This window comes from Trichechus manatus, unplaced genomic scaffold (assembly GCF_000243295.1).
Source record: "Trichechus manatus latirostris isolate Lorelei unplaced genomic scaffold, TriManLat1.0 scaffold00229, whole genome shotgun sequence".
Lineage (NCBI taxonomy): Eukaryota > Metazoa > Chordata > Mammalia > Sirenia > Trichechidae > Trichechus > Trichechus manatus.
In genome coordinates this window covers 661,787-678,238 of record NW_004444165.1, presented here as the reverse complement: position 1 = coordinate 678,238, position 16,452 = coordinate 661,787, and the positions used below count along the sequence as shown (strand labels likewise).

Here is a 16,452-nt window from a genome sequence, read left to right as displayed (position 1 = left end):
AATCTCTCCTCGCTCTCTGTTCTCTTTCAGTGTTCTTACTCCGTTTGGTGTTCGGCTGAGTTCTTTATCTCTTCATTTGATGTTCTAGGGTTTCAGGATTTTTGATTCTCTGTTTGGCTTAGTTTTTCGGATCTTTGTTGTGGAGGGACGGCGTGGTGCTTCTGCCTAGACCGCCATCTTGCCGGAGTCCTACAGCACAGTTTTTAATCACATATATAACCCAATGAAATAAAACAACACAGAGGTGACCCCTTGCAGAAATCTCACTAGAACCAAAAACTTTAATAGAAAGCAAACCAGGTAAAAGATGACCACTGCACTGAACGACTGAATCTACTTCCATAAGTGGGAATGGATGGTAAACCCAAGCGAGGGAGATAAGGAGTGATGAGAATCATTCACAGCAGAAGAGAGGTGACCTGTGTTTCTTGCATAACAATAGAATTTAAATGCTAGACAGGACTTTGGCAATTATGTAGACTAAAACTAATGGAGTGCCCTTGCATCTTGCACATAGTGAGCATTCAGTGAATATCTGTGGAATGAATGAATTTTCTAAATGAGTAAATAAAATCCTTGAATGGTACATAATAAGGCAGAATCAAGATTGAGTACAAACAGAGGCAGCCCAATCCTGAATTCTTACCTCTGCATGCTGCCTTCCATGGATGCAGGCCATGCTAGCTCAGACTGAAGAAAGAGACAGCTACAGGGACTGGACGCTTGAGCCTATTTCTTTTCACTAAGTTACAGTGTTCAGTTTGAATTCCAGCAGGGTCCAGACTCTGGTAAGAGTGTCGCATTTAGTTACCACGAAGAATTGACATCTACAGAAATAAAGCAAAATTCAACATCTTAGGTAAATGTGAAAATAAGATCAGACTCCCAGAAAAGACTTGATTCTTGGCAGCTGGGAAGGAGCCGTGCCTGAGTGTAAGCTTCAGCATCTTTCAAAGGGAAGAGAACCGTAAATAAAGATCAACATTTCTAGAGAGCAATACATATGCATGTCCTATTTGGCAGTGTGCTATGTTCACACTATTTGGTTCTGAACTTTCTTTCTAAAATAAAAGAAAAGGAAAAATATACATATACATACATATACGCACATATAAAATAGAAATGAAAGATTATTTTAGGAAATTGATATGTATTAAAATATATTAAATTACATTGTTGCTAAATATTTTCCCACAAGTAGTGCTATTATTTGTGCTCATTCAAGTACAAGTAGTGCAGCAAACTGTCTCATTTTCAGCTAACATGCATTAGTGCACAAGGCTTCCCGTGCTCTCAGCCAGTAAGTATTCCATGGCCCTATCCTCAGTTCAGCATGCTTTGCAACCCATGGGGTTATGCCTTTGGAGCTTGACTTTATGTCATTTATTTACTGCCCGACAACCTGTCTTGACCCATAAATGTGTGCAAGGGATAATGCTGAGCTTACCACAAAGAATTTTAAAAAATCAAATTTTTTTGGAAATTAGTAAATACTAAGAACAGAATGGTAATATATCATATGAAAACTTATAGCATGCAATTAATATACTTTAGAATGAAATCTGTAGACAATTTATATATTTGAAAAGACATGCTGATAATTAATAAGTTAAGCATGGAACTTAAGAAGTTATAAAAATAACAGAATTAACACAAATAAAGTGGAAATAAGAATCTATATATATTAAGAACAGGTTTTAAATGTAATAGAAAATAAAAAACAATAGATCAGTGAAGGCAAACATTGGGTCAAAACTCTGGAAAGCTTGATCAAAAATTAAAAGAGAAAATATAAAAATAAACATTAAGAATGACAAGAGGGATATTACTACAGATTCAGCAAACATGATTAAGGTATTAAGAAATTTTATGAACCGTACAATGTATTGCCTAGCAAAACTGAAGACCTGTCCATCTTACGACTAGCAATTCCATTCATAAATATAAACCCCAGAAAAACTCTTGGACACAAACCCTGCACAAGAGAGCAGCCTGCCAGTTCTAATAAAGAGATCTAGATGTCTTTGCAGTTTTCTGTGGCAAAGCGCTATCTATCTTTACCTGGTGACAGCTACTCTGAATTGGAGTTGATGTGTCTACAGAAAGGCAATTAACAAAAGTTCCAAGACAATAGTGTTCTATGCTTTTCATAGATAAGAGTTAACCTGATTTCCCAAAAGTTTGAAAACACCAGGAGAGGAGAGAAGGCTGCAATACACTTTTCTTCTTTCTCAGCCCTCTTCCTTGGCATGATCACAGAAGACAAAATGTAAGACAAGGCAGTAGCTGCCATGTTGGCAGTGAGTGATTCAGGCTGAGCAGCCAGCTGTGCACACTTACTAATAGAAGGTTTTTATCCCAGGGATGTAGCTACAGGTACACTTTTGTATATAACTGCAGAAGTGTCTGTAACTTTATTATTGTTGTTAGGTGCCATCGACTCATTTCTGACTCATAGCAACTCTGTGTTCAACGGAATATATGTACCCCTGTAACTTTACTGAATAGAAAATTTCTATTTAGTTAGGTTTTGATGAACGAACAAAGACGTAATGTGTAACTATCATGGGAACCATTCTAAGAGTAAACTTTACTTTCATTATCTTCTCTCTTTTGGAACAAGACTGCATTTATTTTTTAATTTATTTAAAATTCTTCCATGAGTCATCATTTCACATTGTGAAACAAGCACTCAAAATACACCATTTAACTCTTACGTTACAGAAAATTCTGTGAAAGTTAGAAAATTATCCTCTTGTGTAGGAGATTGAAAAAATTCAAATATTCTACAGATTTCTGCTAGGAACAGTATTGTCCACAAATGCTTTTTCTCCACAAGATGGGTTTTAAGCCTCCCTAATTATAAATGCCTTAATATTAGCAAGCTCCTGCTTTCAACTCTTGTTGTTGTTAGCTGCCTTCATGTTGCACCCTGACTCATGGCAACCCCATGCACAATGAAGTGAAATGCTGCCTTTCTGCCCCATTCCCATGATTGCTTGCAGATTGGACCACTGTGATCCATACGACTTTCATTGGCTGATTTTCGGAAGTAAATCACTAGGCCTTGCTTCCTAGTCTGTCTTAGTCTGGAAGCTCCACTGAAACCTATTCAGCATCATAGCAACACGCAAGTCTCTACTGACAGATGTGTGGTGGCTTCGAATGAAATGCATTGACCAAGAATTGTATGGATCTCCTGCATGGAAGGAGAAAATTCTACCACTGAACCACCCACAACTTCTTTTCAACCTTCAGCAGATAGTTATTGCCATCAATAATTTTATAGACCTGGATTTTATTTCCTTAAATTTTATGCTAGGTGGTTAAATAGGTATTTACCTTCTAATCTAAAGATAAATATAAGTTGCAATTTGTCTGTTTTCCTTTTTCATTTGAAATATTGCTGTTGCTAACTCATTTTTTCTTTGTACTTTATGTTTAGTAACAGTTTTATTATTTGGGATATAGATGGAAAATTCAGTTCCTCAGTCAGATACAAAATAACCTTATAGCATAAATGTTCTGACAAATAAGGCCATAAAGTTTAGAAATGATCCTTAAGTACTTTTTCTCAAAGGTAGCTTAAGGGAAAAGGTTTTCATAGTTCTAAATCTTAAAGCATCACCAGCAAATAAATACGCATTCTACATGTGTGTAGATTTTTATACCTTCATTTGTTGTTCTGGAAGGTTTCCAGAACAACAGAAGTTTTTAGGCAAAGATTAAATGAAATCTTGACGGGAATGTTAGAATCTAAGTATCAAATGGGTGACTCAATTAGTGACTTTGAAAGTCACTTCTATCTCTGAGTCTCTCTTAGATTTACGGTGAGAATTGTGGAGTATTAATTTAAAGATCTGGTAGCCTAGTATGACCTGGTGAATTTAGAGGAGTTGTTCATATAAATACATTTTTTTAGAGACTTTAAAACTTTTGAATAATAATACTGTATAAAAACAATATTAAATTTAATTTGTCCCCATTACCAGCAAATTGTGGACAACCCCTGTATAGAGAGATAAAATAAACTATCTGGTTTTGATTTGATGGGCAATAGAACTCACTGAAAGATCCTGACTTACTAGATCAATCAGAATATCTTGGCAAATCGATTTCCTGTTAATGAGGCGAGACAGTTGGCAGTCAACACAGGAGACTGGGAACCAAGCCTCCAGCCCTGCCTCTGAGTCAGCTGTGTACGTCTGTCAGACCTTTTTATGTCTTCAATGCTCCTTCATGGTTAGATTGTTTTTAAACCTACCTCACAATCACTAGGTAACTTGTGCATCTTTAAAAATAAACTTTAGTTTTTGGAGGAGGAGTCAATTCTTCCTCACAGGAACCACGTCATCGTTTTCTGCCTTAAGTTGACTCAACTTCAGTTGTTACTACAGGGGAATCACCGAGTTACGGAACGAAGCAATTTATTCAGGATAAAAAATTCCAAACTTTAAAAAACAATTAATTTGTTTTTCCTTTTACCCACAGGTCTACCCACGGATAGCGCCGGCATTTTGGCACTACCTGCGGGTAGAAGTGAGTAGCGGGTATTTGAATTCTCCCACCTTTGCTCTTTGCACTCTGCTGGTGTGGTCTGATCGGATGGGCCCATTTTGCTCAAGATGTAGCTTCCATTCTGTGTAAACGTTCTCTCACGCCGCCACCATTCCTTAGAGTTGGACCAGAAATCCAAATTACCAAAAACACAAGCGCAGATTATCCAAGATTAATCATCTTTCTTAATAAATTTCCAAATCAAGACCATATCATGTGCATCATAATGATAAATAACTCAATGCTAAATTATGGGAAATCATGCTTATACCTCTTTTTGCTCAATGCTTTGTATATTCAGAGCATAGTTCCTTATCTTAACTTTGGAATGTTTCTATGGCAAAGGTAGAATAACTGGGCTTCACTTCCTTTCTCCTCTTTTCTGTCCCCCAGGAGCATGAGCAGCAGACCTACTCCTCCACGAGGTCCAAAGCCCCCAGTGTCATCATCACAGGTCTCAAGCCCACCACCAAGTATGTATTTCATATCCGAGTGAGGACTGCAACAGGATACAGTGGCTACAGTCAGAAGTTTGAATTTGAAACAGGAGATGAAAGTGAGTTTCACCTAAGGATTTACAGTATGGTGTTAATTTAGTACCTTTCCAATTTTACCTGATATTTTTAAATCTGATGTCTTAAATTTCTAATAGTCACTTCAAACTGGATTCTGTTCATATAAATACTCTCATAGTTATTTCAGTTAATTGTTGGTGCTACCATTAATAGATGCAAAAAGATCCTTGCTGTGCCACAGTTGTAATATGGCCCAAATATGTCCCTTAATGCAAAATTCATCATTCACACTGTGACACAGGGGGTCTCAATAGATGTTGTCAGCCTAATTGCTCTCTAGTCCAGGCATCATAATATGATACTAGTGAAACGTGGGAAGAGGATAAAGCCCTGAGCAAATGATTTTAGCAGTTAGTTCAAAATTGTGCAGCTTTGGCATGTTATCTCAGTTAGACCAATAAAAACAGCGGTCAGAAGACAAACACAGCTGAAATGCACATTATAAGTTTAAATGTAGATTCATGGACTTCATTAGAAACTCGAATTAATTGCATAGTCTCAACGTACTGAAAACCAAACTGGGAAACACAGAGAGTGAGGTGTTCCAATATCATGTAACATAGGCTTAGAAATCTCTTACTCATTCTAACTCAGTTCTACTATTGCATCCTTTTTTGGTTTTTAGAAATTCATCTAACTGCTATCTTTTTGTAGAGGTGATATAGATTACTTTTACCATGTACTTCTACAGAAAAATGTCCAGATATCTTATTACAATATAAATGTGCCTCCATCACTGCTAAAATACTGATATAAGAATTCAAGAATAACAAATTTTATTATATTAATTCCTTATGAATAAATATAATAATAGTTTCCATTTATTGAGCCCTTAATGCATGCCAGAAACTATGTAAAATATTTCATATGCCTTATCCCATTTAAACCTTTCACCATCCATTGGGTTAAGTATTATTTTTCTAATTTTACTTACCAGAAAACAGAGGCTTGGAAAAGTAGAGCTATGTGCCCAAAGTCATAGAGCTGGTAAGAAGCTGAGCTAGAATTTGAAACTAAGGGCTGTTTTCTTCCAAGACCTATGCCCTTGACTACTCCACCCTCCTGTAAAGTCCTACCATTTGGATTATTGTAAAGTGCTACTTGTAAGACCATTAAATAGGTCATAATCCCTATAGTTTTTGCTCCCTCAGAGTGAAACTGCTTTGGATTCAAATTCCGTGAGAGAAGAATTGTGTGTTGCTGTTGTTTTTCACTTTGGTACACAATATCAATCTATAAGAACTTCTTAGTTGCAACTGTATGTCTAAGTAAAATGTAGAAAACTACTGAGATATTTAAGTAGGAAGGAACACAGCTTAGGCAGAAAGAGTAAACAAAGAATAAAAAGAATGCTTGTGACCTGGAGGCATACTATCAGTGATAGTCATTTACAATCCTGCCGGAAACTACTGACTTCTCAAACTAGAGAAGAAATACTTGAGATTAAAACGTAATTATCAGAAAATATGACTCCACAATCAAAAACAACATGAAAATATCCAAAGTGTCTCTCCTATGTTCTGTTGACTATTTTTTCCCTGCTCCAAATCACCTCATATGTATGTGAAACCTGGACAATGAATAAAAACGAATGAAAAAGGATTGATGCCTTTAAATTATGGTGCTGGCAAAGAATATTGAATACCCTGTGGACTGCCAAAAGAATGAATAAATTTGTCTTAGAAGAAGCACAGCCAGAATGCTTTTTAGAAGCGAGGATGGCGAGACTTCGTCTCACATACTTTGGACATGTTATCAGGAGGGATCAGTCCCTGGAGAAGGACATCATGCTTGGTAAAATAGAGGATCAGCAAAAAAGAGGAAGACACTCAGCCAGATGGATTGACACAATGGCTGCAACAATGGGATCAAATATAGCAACCATTGTGAGGATGGTACAGGACCAGGCAGTGTTTTGTTCTGTTGTACACAGGGTTGCTATGAGTTGGAACTGCCTCGGCAGAACCTAAAAACAACATCCTAGGAACAAAACCAAGGATGTAATCCAAGGAAAGCTTGGTCCTGGGAAGAATCAAGTCATTGTTCTTTCCAGACTGTTTATTGAATCCCTACATCTCCACGCTCTTTATTTCCCAGATGAAGAAATACAACTAGTGCTTAAAAAGTATGGCATTTTTGAGTGTTGAAAGTCAGATGTGCACTCACTCTCAGACGAACTTTACAGAGTTAAATCTAGACAAGGCAACCGGGGCTCCTAGAGAAGGCAATCTTCTGACCTAAATATTAGAAATTTGATTCGGTGGCATTGTTTTAACTCTAAATTTCAACTCATTTGTACTTTCAGGGCTAGAATTCCTTCAGATATTATAAAGAAGAAAAATTCTTTGAAATTCCTTAGCAGAAATTTCCCATACTCATCAATGATTCAGAGCAGTATACATTCATTCGGTCATTCAAAAAAATGTATAGGACATTTAATATATGCCAGACCCTGTATGAAACTCTGTGGAATAATATGAAGATGATGAAGAGGAAGAACTGTATCTTCTGGCTTCAAATAATTTACAGTCTGTTGTTGTTGTTGTTACTAGGTGCTGCAAGTCAGTTCTGATTCATAGTGACCCTAAGTACAACAGAATGAAACACTGTCCAGTCCTGCACCATCCTCACAATAGTTGCTATGCTTGAGCTCATTGTTGCAGTCACTGTGTCAATCCATCTCTTTGAGAGTCTTCCTCTTTTTCGCTGACCCTCTACTTTACCAAGCATGATGTTCTTCTCCAGGGACTGGTCCCTCCTAATAATGTGTCCAAAGTATGAATGCTTCTAAGGAGCATTCTGGCTGTACTTCTTCCAAGACAGATTTGTTCTTTCTTTTGGCAGCCCATGGTATATTCAATATTCTTTGCCAACACCATAATTCAAAAGCATTGATTTTTCTTCCGACTTTCTTATTCGTTGTCCAGCTTTTGCATGCATATAAGGAGATTTAAAACACCATGGTTTGGGTCAGGCACACTTTAGTCTTAAAGGTGAGATCTTTGCTCTTTAACAGTTTAAAGAGATTATTTGCAGCAGATTTGCACAATTCAATGCATTCTTTGATTTCTTGACTGCTGCTTCCATGGGTGTTGATTTTGAATCCAAGTATGATGAAATCCTTGACAACTTCAATTTTTTCTCCACTTATCATGATGTTGCTTATTGGTCCAGTTGTGAAGATTTTTGTTTTCTTTATGTTGAGGTGCAATCCACACTGAAGGCGGTAGTCTTCGTTCTTCATTAGGAAGTGGTTCAAGTCCTCTTCACTTTCAGCAAGCAAGGTTTTGTCATCTGCATATTGCAGGTTGTTAATGAGTCTTCCTTCAATCTTGATGCTCCGTTCCTCTTTATGTAGTCCAGTTTTTCAGATTATTTGCTCAGCATACAGACTGAATAGGTATGGTGAAAGGATACAACACTGACACGCACCTTTCCTGACTTTAAACCACGCAGTATCCCCTTGTTCTGTTCGAATGATTTCCTCGATCTATGTACAGGTTCCTCATGAATGCAGTTAAGTGCTCTGGAACTCCCATTCTTCACAATGTTATCCATAATTTGTTATGATCTACATAGCCGAAGGCCTTTGCATAGTCAATAAAACACAGGTAAACATCTTCTGGTATTCTCTGCTTTCAGCCAGGATTCATCTGACATCAGCAATGATATCCCTGGTTCCACATCCTCTTCTGAATCCTGTTTGAATTTCAGGCAGTTCCCTGTTGATGTACTACTACAACTGCTTTTGAATGATCTTCAGCAAAATTTTACTTGCATGTGATATTAATGATATTGTTTGATAATTTCCGCATTTGGTTGGATCATTTTTCTTGGGAATAGGCATAAATATGGATCTCTTCCAGTCAGTTTGCCGGGTAGCTGTCTTCCAAATTTCTTGGCGTAAGTCAGTGAGTACTTCCAGCACTGCATCCATTTGTTGAAACATCTCAATTGGTATTCCATCAATTCCTGGAGCCTTTTTTTTCACCACTGCCTTCAGTGCAGCTTGGACCTCTTCCTTCAGTACCATTGGTTCCTGATCAAGTGTTACCTCCTGAAATGGTTGAATGTCAACCAGTTCTTTTTGGTATAGTGACTCTGTGTATTCCTTCCATCTTCTTTCGATGCTTCCTGTGTCATTTAATATTTTCCCCATAGAATCCTTCAGTATTGCAACTCAAGGCTTGATTTCTTTCTTCAGTTCTTTCAGCTGAAGAAATGCCACGCTTGTTATTCCCCTCTTGTTTTCTAACTCCAGGTCTTTGCACATTTCATTATAATACTTTACTTTGTCTTTTCGAGCCACCCTTTGAAATCCTCTGTTCAGCTCTTTTATTTCACCATTTCTTCCTTTTGGTTTAGCTACTCAACATTCAGTAACAAGTTTCAGACTCTCTTCTGACATCCATTTTGGCCTTTTCTTTCTTTCCTGCCTTTTTAATGGCCTCTTACTTTCTTCATGTTTGATGTCCTTGATGTTGTTCCACCAGTTGTCTGGTCTCCTTCCATTAGTGTTCAAAGCTTCAGATCTATTCTTGAGACAGTCTCTAAATCAGGTGGGATATACTCAAGGTCATACTTTGACTCTTGTGGACTTGTAATTTTCTTCAGCTTCAACTTGAACTTGCATTGAGCAGGTGATGTTTTCTTCCACAGACGGCCCCTGCCCTTGTTCTGACTGATGATTTAGGGCTTTTCCATCATCTCTTTCCACAGATGTAGTCAACCTGATTCCTGTGTATTCCATCTGGTGAGGTTCACGTGTATAGTCACCGTTTATGATGGTGAAAAATGGTATTTTCAATGAAGAGGTTATTGGCCTTGCAAAATTCTAACGTGTGATCTCCGGCAGCATTTCTATTACCAAGGCCATATTTTCCAACCGTGGATCCTTCTGTGTTTTCAACTTTCACATGCCAATCACCAATAATTATAGTACATCCTGATTGCAGGTTTGATCAATTTCAGACTGCAGAAGTTGGTAAAAAATCTTCTATTTCTTCATCTTTGGCTTTAATGGTTGGTGTGTAAATTTAAATAGTAGTCTTATTAACTGGTCTTCCTTGTAAGTGTATGGATATTTTCCTATCACGGACAGTGTTGTACTTCAGGGTAGATGCTGAAATGATTCTTTTTGACAATGAATGCTACGCCATTCCTCTTTAAGTTGTCTTTTCTGCCATAGTAGACCATATGATTGTCTAATTCAAAATGGCCAATACCAGTCCATTTCAGCTCACTAAGGCCTAGGATATCAATGTTTAGGCATTCTATTGCATTTTTTACCATTTCCAGTTTTCCTAGATTGATACTTCGTACATTCCACATTCCAATTATTAGTGGATGTTTGCAGCTGTTTCATTTTGAGTAATGCCACATCAGCAAATGAACTCCTGAAAGCTTGACTCCATCCACGTCATTAAGGTTGAGTGTACTATGAAGAGGCAGCTCTTCCCCTGTCGTCTTTTGAGTGCCTTCCAACCTGAGGAGCTCATCTTCCGATACTATATCAGACGATGTTCCTATACTATTCATATCGTTTTCACTGGCTAATTCTTTTCAGAAGTAGACTGTCATGTCCTTCTTCCTAGTCTGTCTTTGTCTGGGAGCTCAGCTGAAACCTGTACACCATGGATGACCCTGCTGGTATTTGGATATTGGTGGCATAGCTTCCAGCATCACAGCAACATGCAAGCCCCCAAAGTACAACAAACTGACAGATGCGTGGGGGAATTTAGTCTATTTTACTGTATTTTTTTATTTAAAATGTCTAGAATTCACAGTCTAGACTTTTTAAATTAAAAAAATACAGGATTGTAAGACATGTAATATCATAAAAAAATGCAAAGGGTGTTCTTTGGGCATTGAGGAAACAAATAAACAAACAAAAAAACCAAACCTGTTGCTGTCGAGTTTATTCCGACTCATAGCAACACTATAGCACAGAGTAGAACTGCCCCATAGGGTTTCCAAGGAGCAGGTGGTGAATTTGAACTGCTGACCTTTTGTTTAGTAGCCCAGCTCTTTACCACTGCACCACCAGAGCATGGAGGAAGGGCCCCTAATTTAGCACCAATGAATCAGGAAAGTATACTGGCGGACAATAAGCTAGCACAACTTTGAAAGAAGAGCTGGCAAAGCAGCAGAAAGTCAGAGGCCAGGGAAAACAGGAATGATTTATAGAAAAGCATATAATGTGGTGTGCCACGGTGATGGGCATAGGTGAGGAAGACATAGAAGATAAAGGTGGCAAGCTATATACAGGCCAACACAAAGGTGCTCTTTTAGCCATGGTAAGGATCTTGGCCCTTATCCTGAAGGTATAGTGGATCCACTGGAGGATTTTAATTAGGGAGTAACACAACTAGATTTTCGTTGAGTAGGTAATATATGCAAGACTCTGTCCTGAGCAATTTGCATACGTGACCTTACTTAATCTTGACAAGAGCATGCCTCTCTTTAGAAACTTAAGTAGTTTTACAGAGAGACTAATAGCTAGCAAGTGGAAGTGCAGAGTTAGAAGCCCAGGATCATCTGACAATAGCAGCAGGACAGAGTGAAAACCATGTTATGAATTACTTATTTGTGAATGCCATGGAGTGACTTTGATTAGACCCTTGGAGAAACAAAATGTCAGAAGAATCTGAAAAAATATGTTTGTTTAAACCTGGAGTTTGGGTACATAGAGTGGATCCTAAGTCAATTTACAGCCTCAGAGAAAATCATTTTAAGGATCATTTTTTATCTGGTTAGGTTTAAATTGCACTTTCAAAGCATGCTGTTTACACCCAGAAGAGAATTTCAATGAATAATGTCATGGTAGGATATGGGTAGGTTTACCATAAATTCGGGAATATGATGATGTGAATCCCAATTGACAGCATCCGTCTTTTTCACTTCATGTCCTCCTAGCTCATCTTTAAATCATTATAGCTTCAGTTTCTCAGGTAGTGCCTCAATTGTTGTAATGTCAACTTTACTATTAAGTTCTCTCTTCGTGTATTCTGTCAAATTTACTGATTTTGTAATACATGCACAGAGATGGCTTGAGAACTGGGGAGAAGAGATTAGATTTTCTCATTAGATGGTCCAGTTGAAAATTTTTAAGTCACCAAAATGAAGAAGTTTACCTTTTTATTCTCTTCAGCCAAAATTATTTTACTTTGTTCAATCTCTAGTTTTGCTAACAATTAATAAGACAATAATATAAAATATGAAAGGATTCTTTTGCCAAATCATAATTCTTCTGAACCGACTACTTGACCTCTATAAACATAGTGGCAGCCGAAGAGCAATCACAGTGACATATCTGAACACCCTTCTTGCTCTTCAAAACCAGTGCTCAGATTTTTTTCTAGGATCAAAATATGCTAGTGGGAACTGGCTAATAAGTGTAAAAGTTACTAATTATGACTGCTAGCTCTTTGAAAAGAGTTTATTTGAACTAGAATTATTAGTTTCCTCTCTTCATAAGTCTATATAGAACAACTTCATATATACATATGGAGACAGGTATGTGAAAGATAGATGGTAGATAGATAGATACGTAGATAATTGGTAGATTGATAGATACATAGGTAAATATTCTCTCACATATAGTCACAAAATACTTTATTTTCATGTTTTAATGTTGACATTTTATTTGGCCCCTAATATTTTGCTAGAGTAAGACTATGTAGATAGCTAGATATTATATCCACTAACAGCATTTATTGACTGCCTATTTTGTACTGGCCTTTTTACTAGGTACTCTACTTGGTCCCTTTTGTAGAATAAATTTAACAAAATTACACAGAACTATAGAATCAGTAGTGAGAAAGTAAGAATATACGAAGGCTACATGTGGATCTTCTTGAAAGATAGATGGAAGATAGGTTGGTGTTAGTGAGAATCTATCTAATAATAGAATTTTCTCAAAATTAAAATAAAATTCACATTATGCACCAAAGTGCCAACCATACACACACACACATAGACACACATACACACACTGGTCAAGTACAGGCCCTTTGAGCTTCTATAGATGAAACAATAAAAACAATAAATTTAACTGCCTAATATTTGTTATTATTTCTAAGCTAATATCCTTGACTTTTAAATGAAGAAAAAGATGAGAATTTAAAAAAAAAAGTTGTCTGTACCACTAATAATATTACTAATATCATTATAAGCTGCTTAAAAAAACAAATTTGATACAATTATTAATGATAGTTTGTTAAATTTATACCTCAATTTTTACAAAATAAATAAAAATAATTTAAAGATGAAGAAGTCAAATACTTATTTTTGTTTAAAACACCACTAAATTTATCTAACGTTCAAGTGCATTTTAGAGTAACAGAAAATAATTTTATGCACGCATTTTTAAAACCATGGAGCCCTGGTGGCACAATGGTTGAGCACTTGGCTGCTAACCTAGAGGTTGACAGTTCAAACCCACGATCCATTCTGTGGGAGAAAAGACCTGGCAATCCAGTAAAGATTACAGCCTAGGAAATCTACTCTGTCATATAGGGTTGCTAGGAGGAAGAATCAACTCAATGGCAACACAACAACAACAATGTAACAAATATTTTTACTAGATTTTAAGCAACTTAAACCTTTTTCTTAAATACTGGAAAAGAGTTTGTAAGCTATCAAAAGGAAGCAGAAACACATAACTCAATGCCAATATTTGAAAAAGAAATACAATTTTATACTTAATAATTAGCAAAAACTTACCTCTTCCATTGCCTTAATGGTTATCCAAACGACCTTGGACAATTGATACATTGCCAACATATAAGCAATGCATGCTTTTTTTCCCTGTAAAGATTAATTATACCTTAAATTTTAACAACATGCAAATTTAAGGTTTCACCTGTGGGCTACATAAAGCAATTTGTAGCACAAAACCACATCTGTTAACATTTTAAAATGTATTCTTTACCAAAAACAGCAGTGATGGACTAGATTTATATCACATAAAATAAACAAAACCGCACAAAAATCTTCATGATTGATGTTAACAAGCCAAACTATAAATTTCTGAACCACAGTGGATATTTCAAAATAGAATCTTTTGTCATGTCTTATGCATTTATACATAAAGTGGTATGTGGATACAAATGAATTAATTTAATCACCTAATTATTTTGAAAACAACCTTAAGATTTAGTTATTTTTAATGTGGTTTTATATTTAAGCAATTTAATTGCTTTTAACAGTTTGGAGATGGCAAACAATCTTGAAAATTAAGGTGCAAGTTTGTGTCTCTAGTTCCTTCTTCCTTCATCCATTCTTTACAACCTCATCTGAATAATTTTTTTAATGTCCACTCTGTAAATTTAAGAACTCAGAATCGTTGGGTTTTTTTACTGAATGAAACGTAAATTTCTTAATAGATATTCAGGTCTACCGTCAGTCTGACCTATAGTGACTTCATTCCTGCCCTACCTCCCTCTAGTTAGCATATACTCTGAGAAAATGAGATTGTTTGTATGCCTCCAGCACAAAATATACTGTTTCATCATCATGTCTAAGGGTCTCCTATGACTTCTATCTGGAATGTTCAGACAAGCATCACATTACAAATGGTCAGTCCAGCTCATATAGTTTTTAAAAAGCTAAAATATGAGACAGATAGTGGCAGAATGGATACAAAAACACAAACCATCTATATGCTGCCTACAAGAGACACACCTTATACTTAAAGACACAAACAAACTAAAACTCAAAGGATGGGAAAAAATATATCAAGCAAACACCACTCAAAAAAGAGCAGGAGTGGCAATATTAATCTCTGACAAAATAGACTTTAAAGTAAAATCCACCACAAAGGCTAAAGAAGGACACTATATAATGATTAAAGGGTCAGTACACCAGGAGAACATAACCATAATAAATATTTACTCATCCAACAACAGGGCTCCAAAATACATAAAACAAACTCTAACAGCATTGAAAAGAGAGATAAACAGCTCCACAGTAATAGTAGGAGACTTCAACTCACCACTTTCAGTGAAGGACAGAACATCCAGAAAGAAGCTCAATAAAGACACATAAGATCTAAATGCCACAGTCAACCAACTTGATCTGATAGACATATACAGAACACTCCACCCAACAGCAGCCAAGTATACTTTCTTTTCCAATGCACATGGAACATTCTCTAGAATAGACCGCATATTAGGCCATAAAGCAAGCCTTAACAGAATCCAAAGCATCAAAATGTTACAAAGCATCTTTTCTGACCATAAAGCCATAATAGTAGAAATCAGTGACAGAAAAAGCAAGAAAAAAAGAATCAAACACATGGAAACTGAACAACACCTTGCTCAAAAACTACTGGGTTATAAAAAAAATTAAGGACGGAATAAAGAAATTCACAGAATCAAATGAGAATGAAAACATATCCTATCAGAACCTTTGGGACACAGTAAAAGCAGTGCTCAGAGGTCAATTTATAGCAATAAACGTACACATCCAAAAAGAAGAAAGGGCCAAAATCAAAACATTAACTCTACAACTCGAACAAACGGGAACAGAAAAGCAAAAAAAGCCCTCGGAGACCAGAAAAAAGTAAATCATAAAAATTAGAGCAGAATTAAGTGAAACAGAAAATAGAAAAACAATTGAAAGAGTGAACAAGACCAAAAGCTGGTTCTTTGAAAAGATCAACAATATTGATAAATCATTGGCTAAACTGACAAAAGAAAAACAGGAGAGGAAGCAAATAACCCAAATAAGAAATGAGATGGGTGATATCACAACAGACCCAACTGAATTTAAAAGAATCATAACAGAATACTATCAAAAATTGTACTCTAACAAATTTGAAACCCTAGAGGAAATGGACAAATTTCTAGAAACACACTACCTACCTAAACTAACACAAATAGAGGTAGAACAACTAAATAAACCTATAAAAAAAAGAGATTTAAAAGGTAATTTAAAAACTCCCAACAAGAAAAGCCCTGGCCTGGATGGTTTCACTGGAGAATTCTACCAAACTTTCAGAGAAGAGTTCACACCACTACTACTAAAGGTATTTCAGAGCATAGAAAAGGATGGAATACTCCCAAACTCATTCTATGAAATCAGCATAACCCTCATACCAAAAACCTGATATGAAAACCAAAACACTACAAAAAAAGAAAATTACAGAACAGTATCCCTCAGAACATAGACACAACAATCCTCAACAAATTTCTAGCAAATAGAACTCAATAACATATCAAAAAATAATTCACCATGACCAAGTGGGATTCATACCAGGTATGCAGGGATGGTTCAACATTAGAAAAACAATCAATGTAATCCATCACATTAATAAAAC

At 36.3% G+C, this 16,452-nt stretch overlaps 1 protein-coding gene across 1 annotated transcript in view; it reads left to right on the top strand.

Moving 5' to 3' along the window:
• Positions 1 to 16,452, top strand: part of EPHA6 (EPH receptor A6) — a 1,147,205-nt gene that overhangs the window by 815,866 nt on the left and 314,887 nt on the right. Inside the window, 1 exon segment of the mRNA XM_004389015.3 lies at positions 4,951 to 5,113. Within this exon segment, the coding sequence (XP_004389072.1) occupies positions 4,951 to 5,113 (163 nt within the window).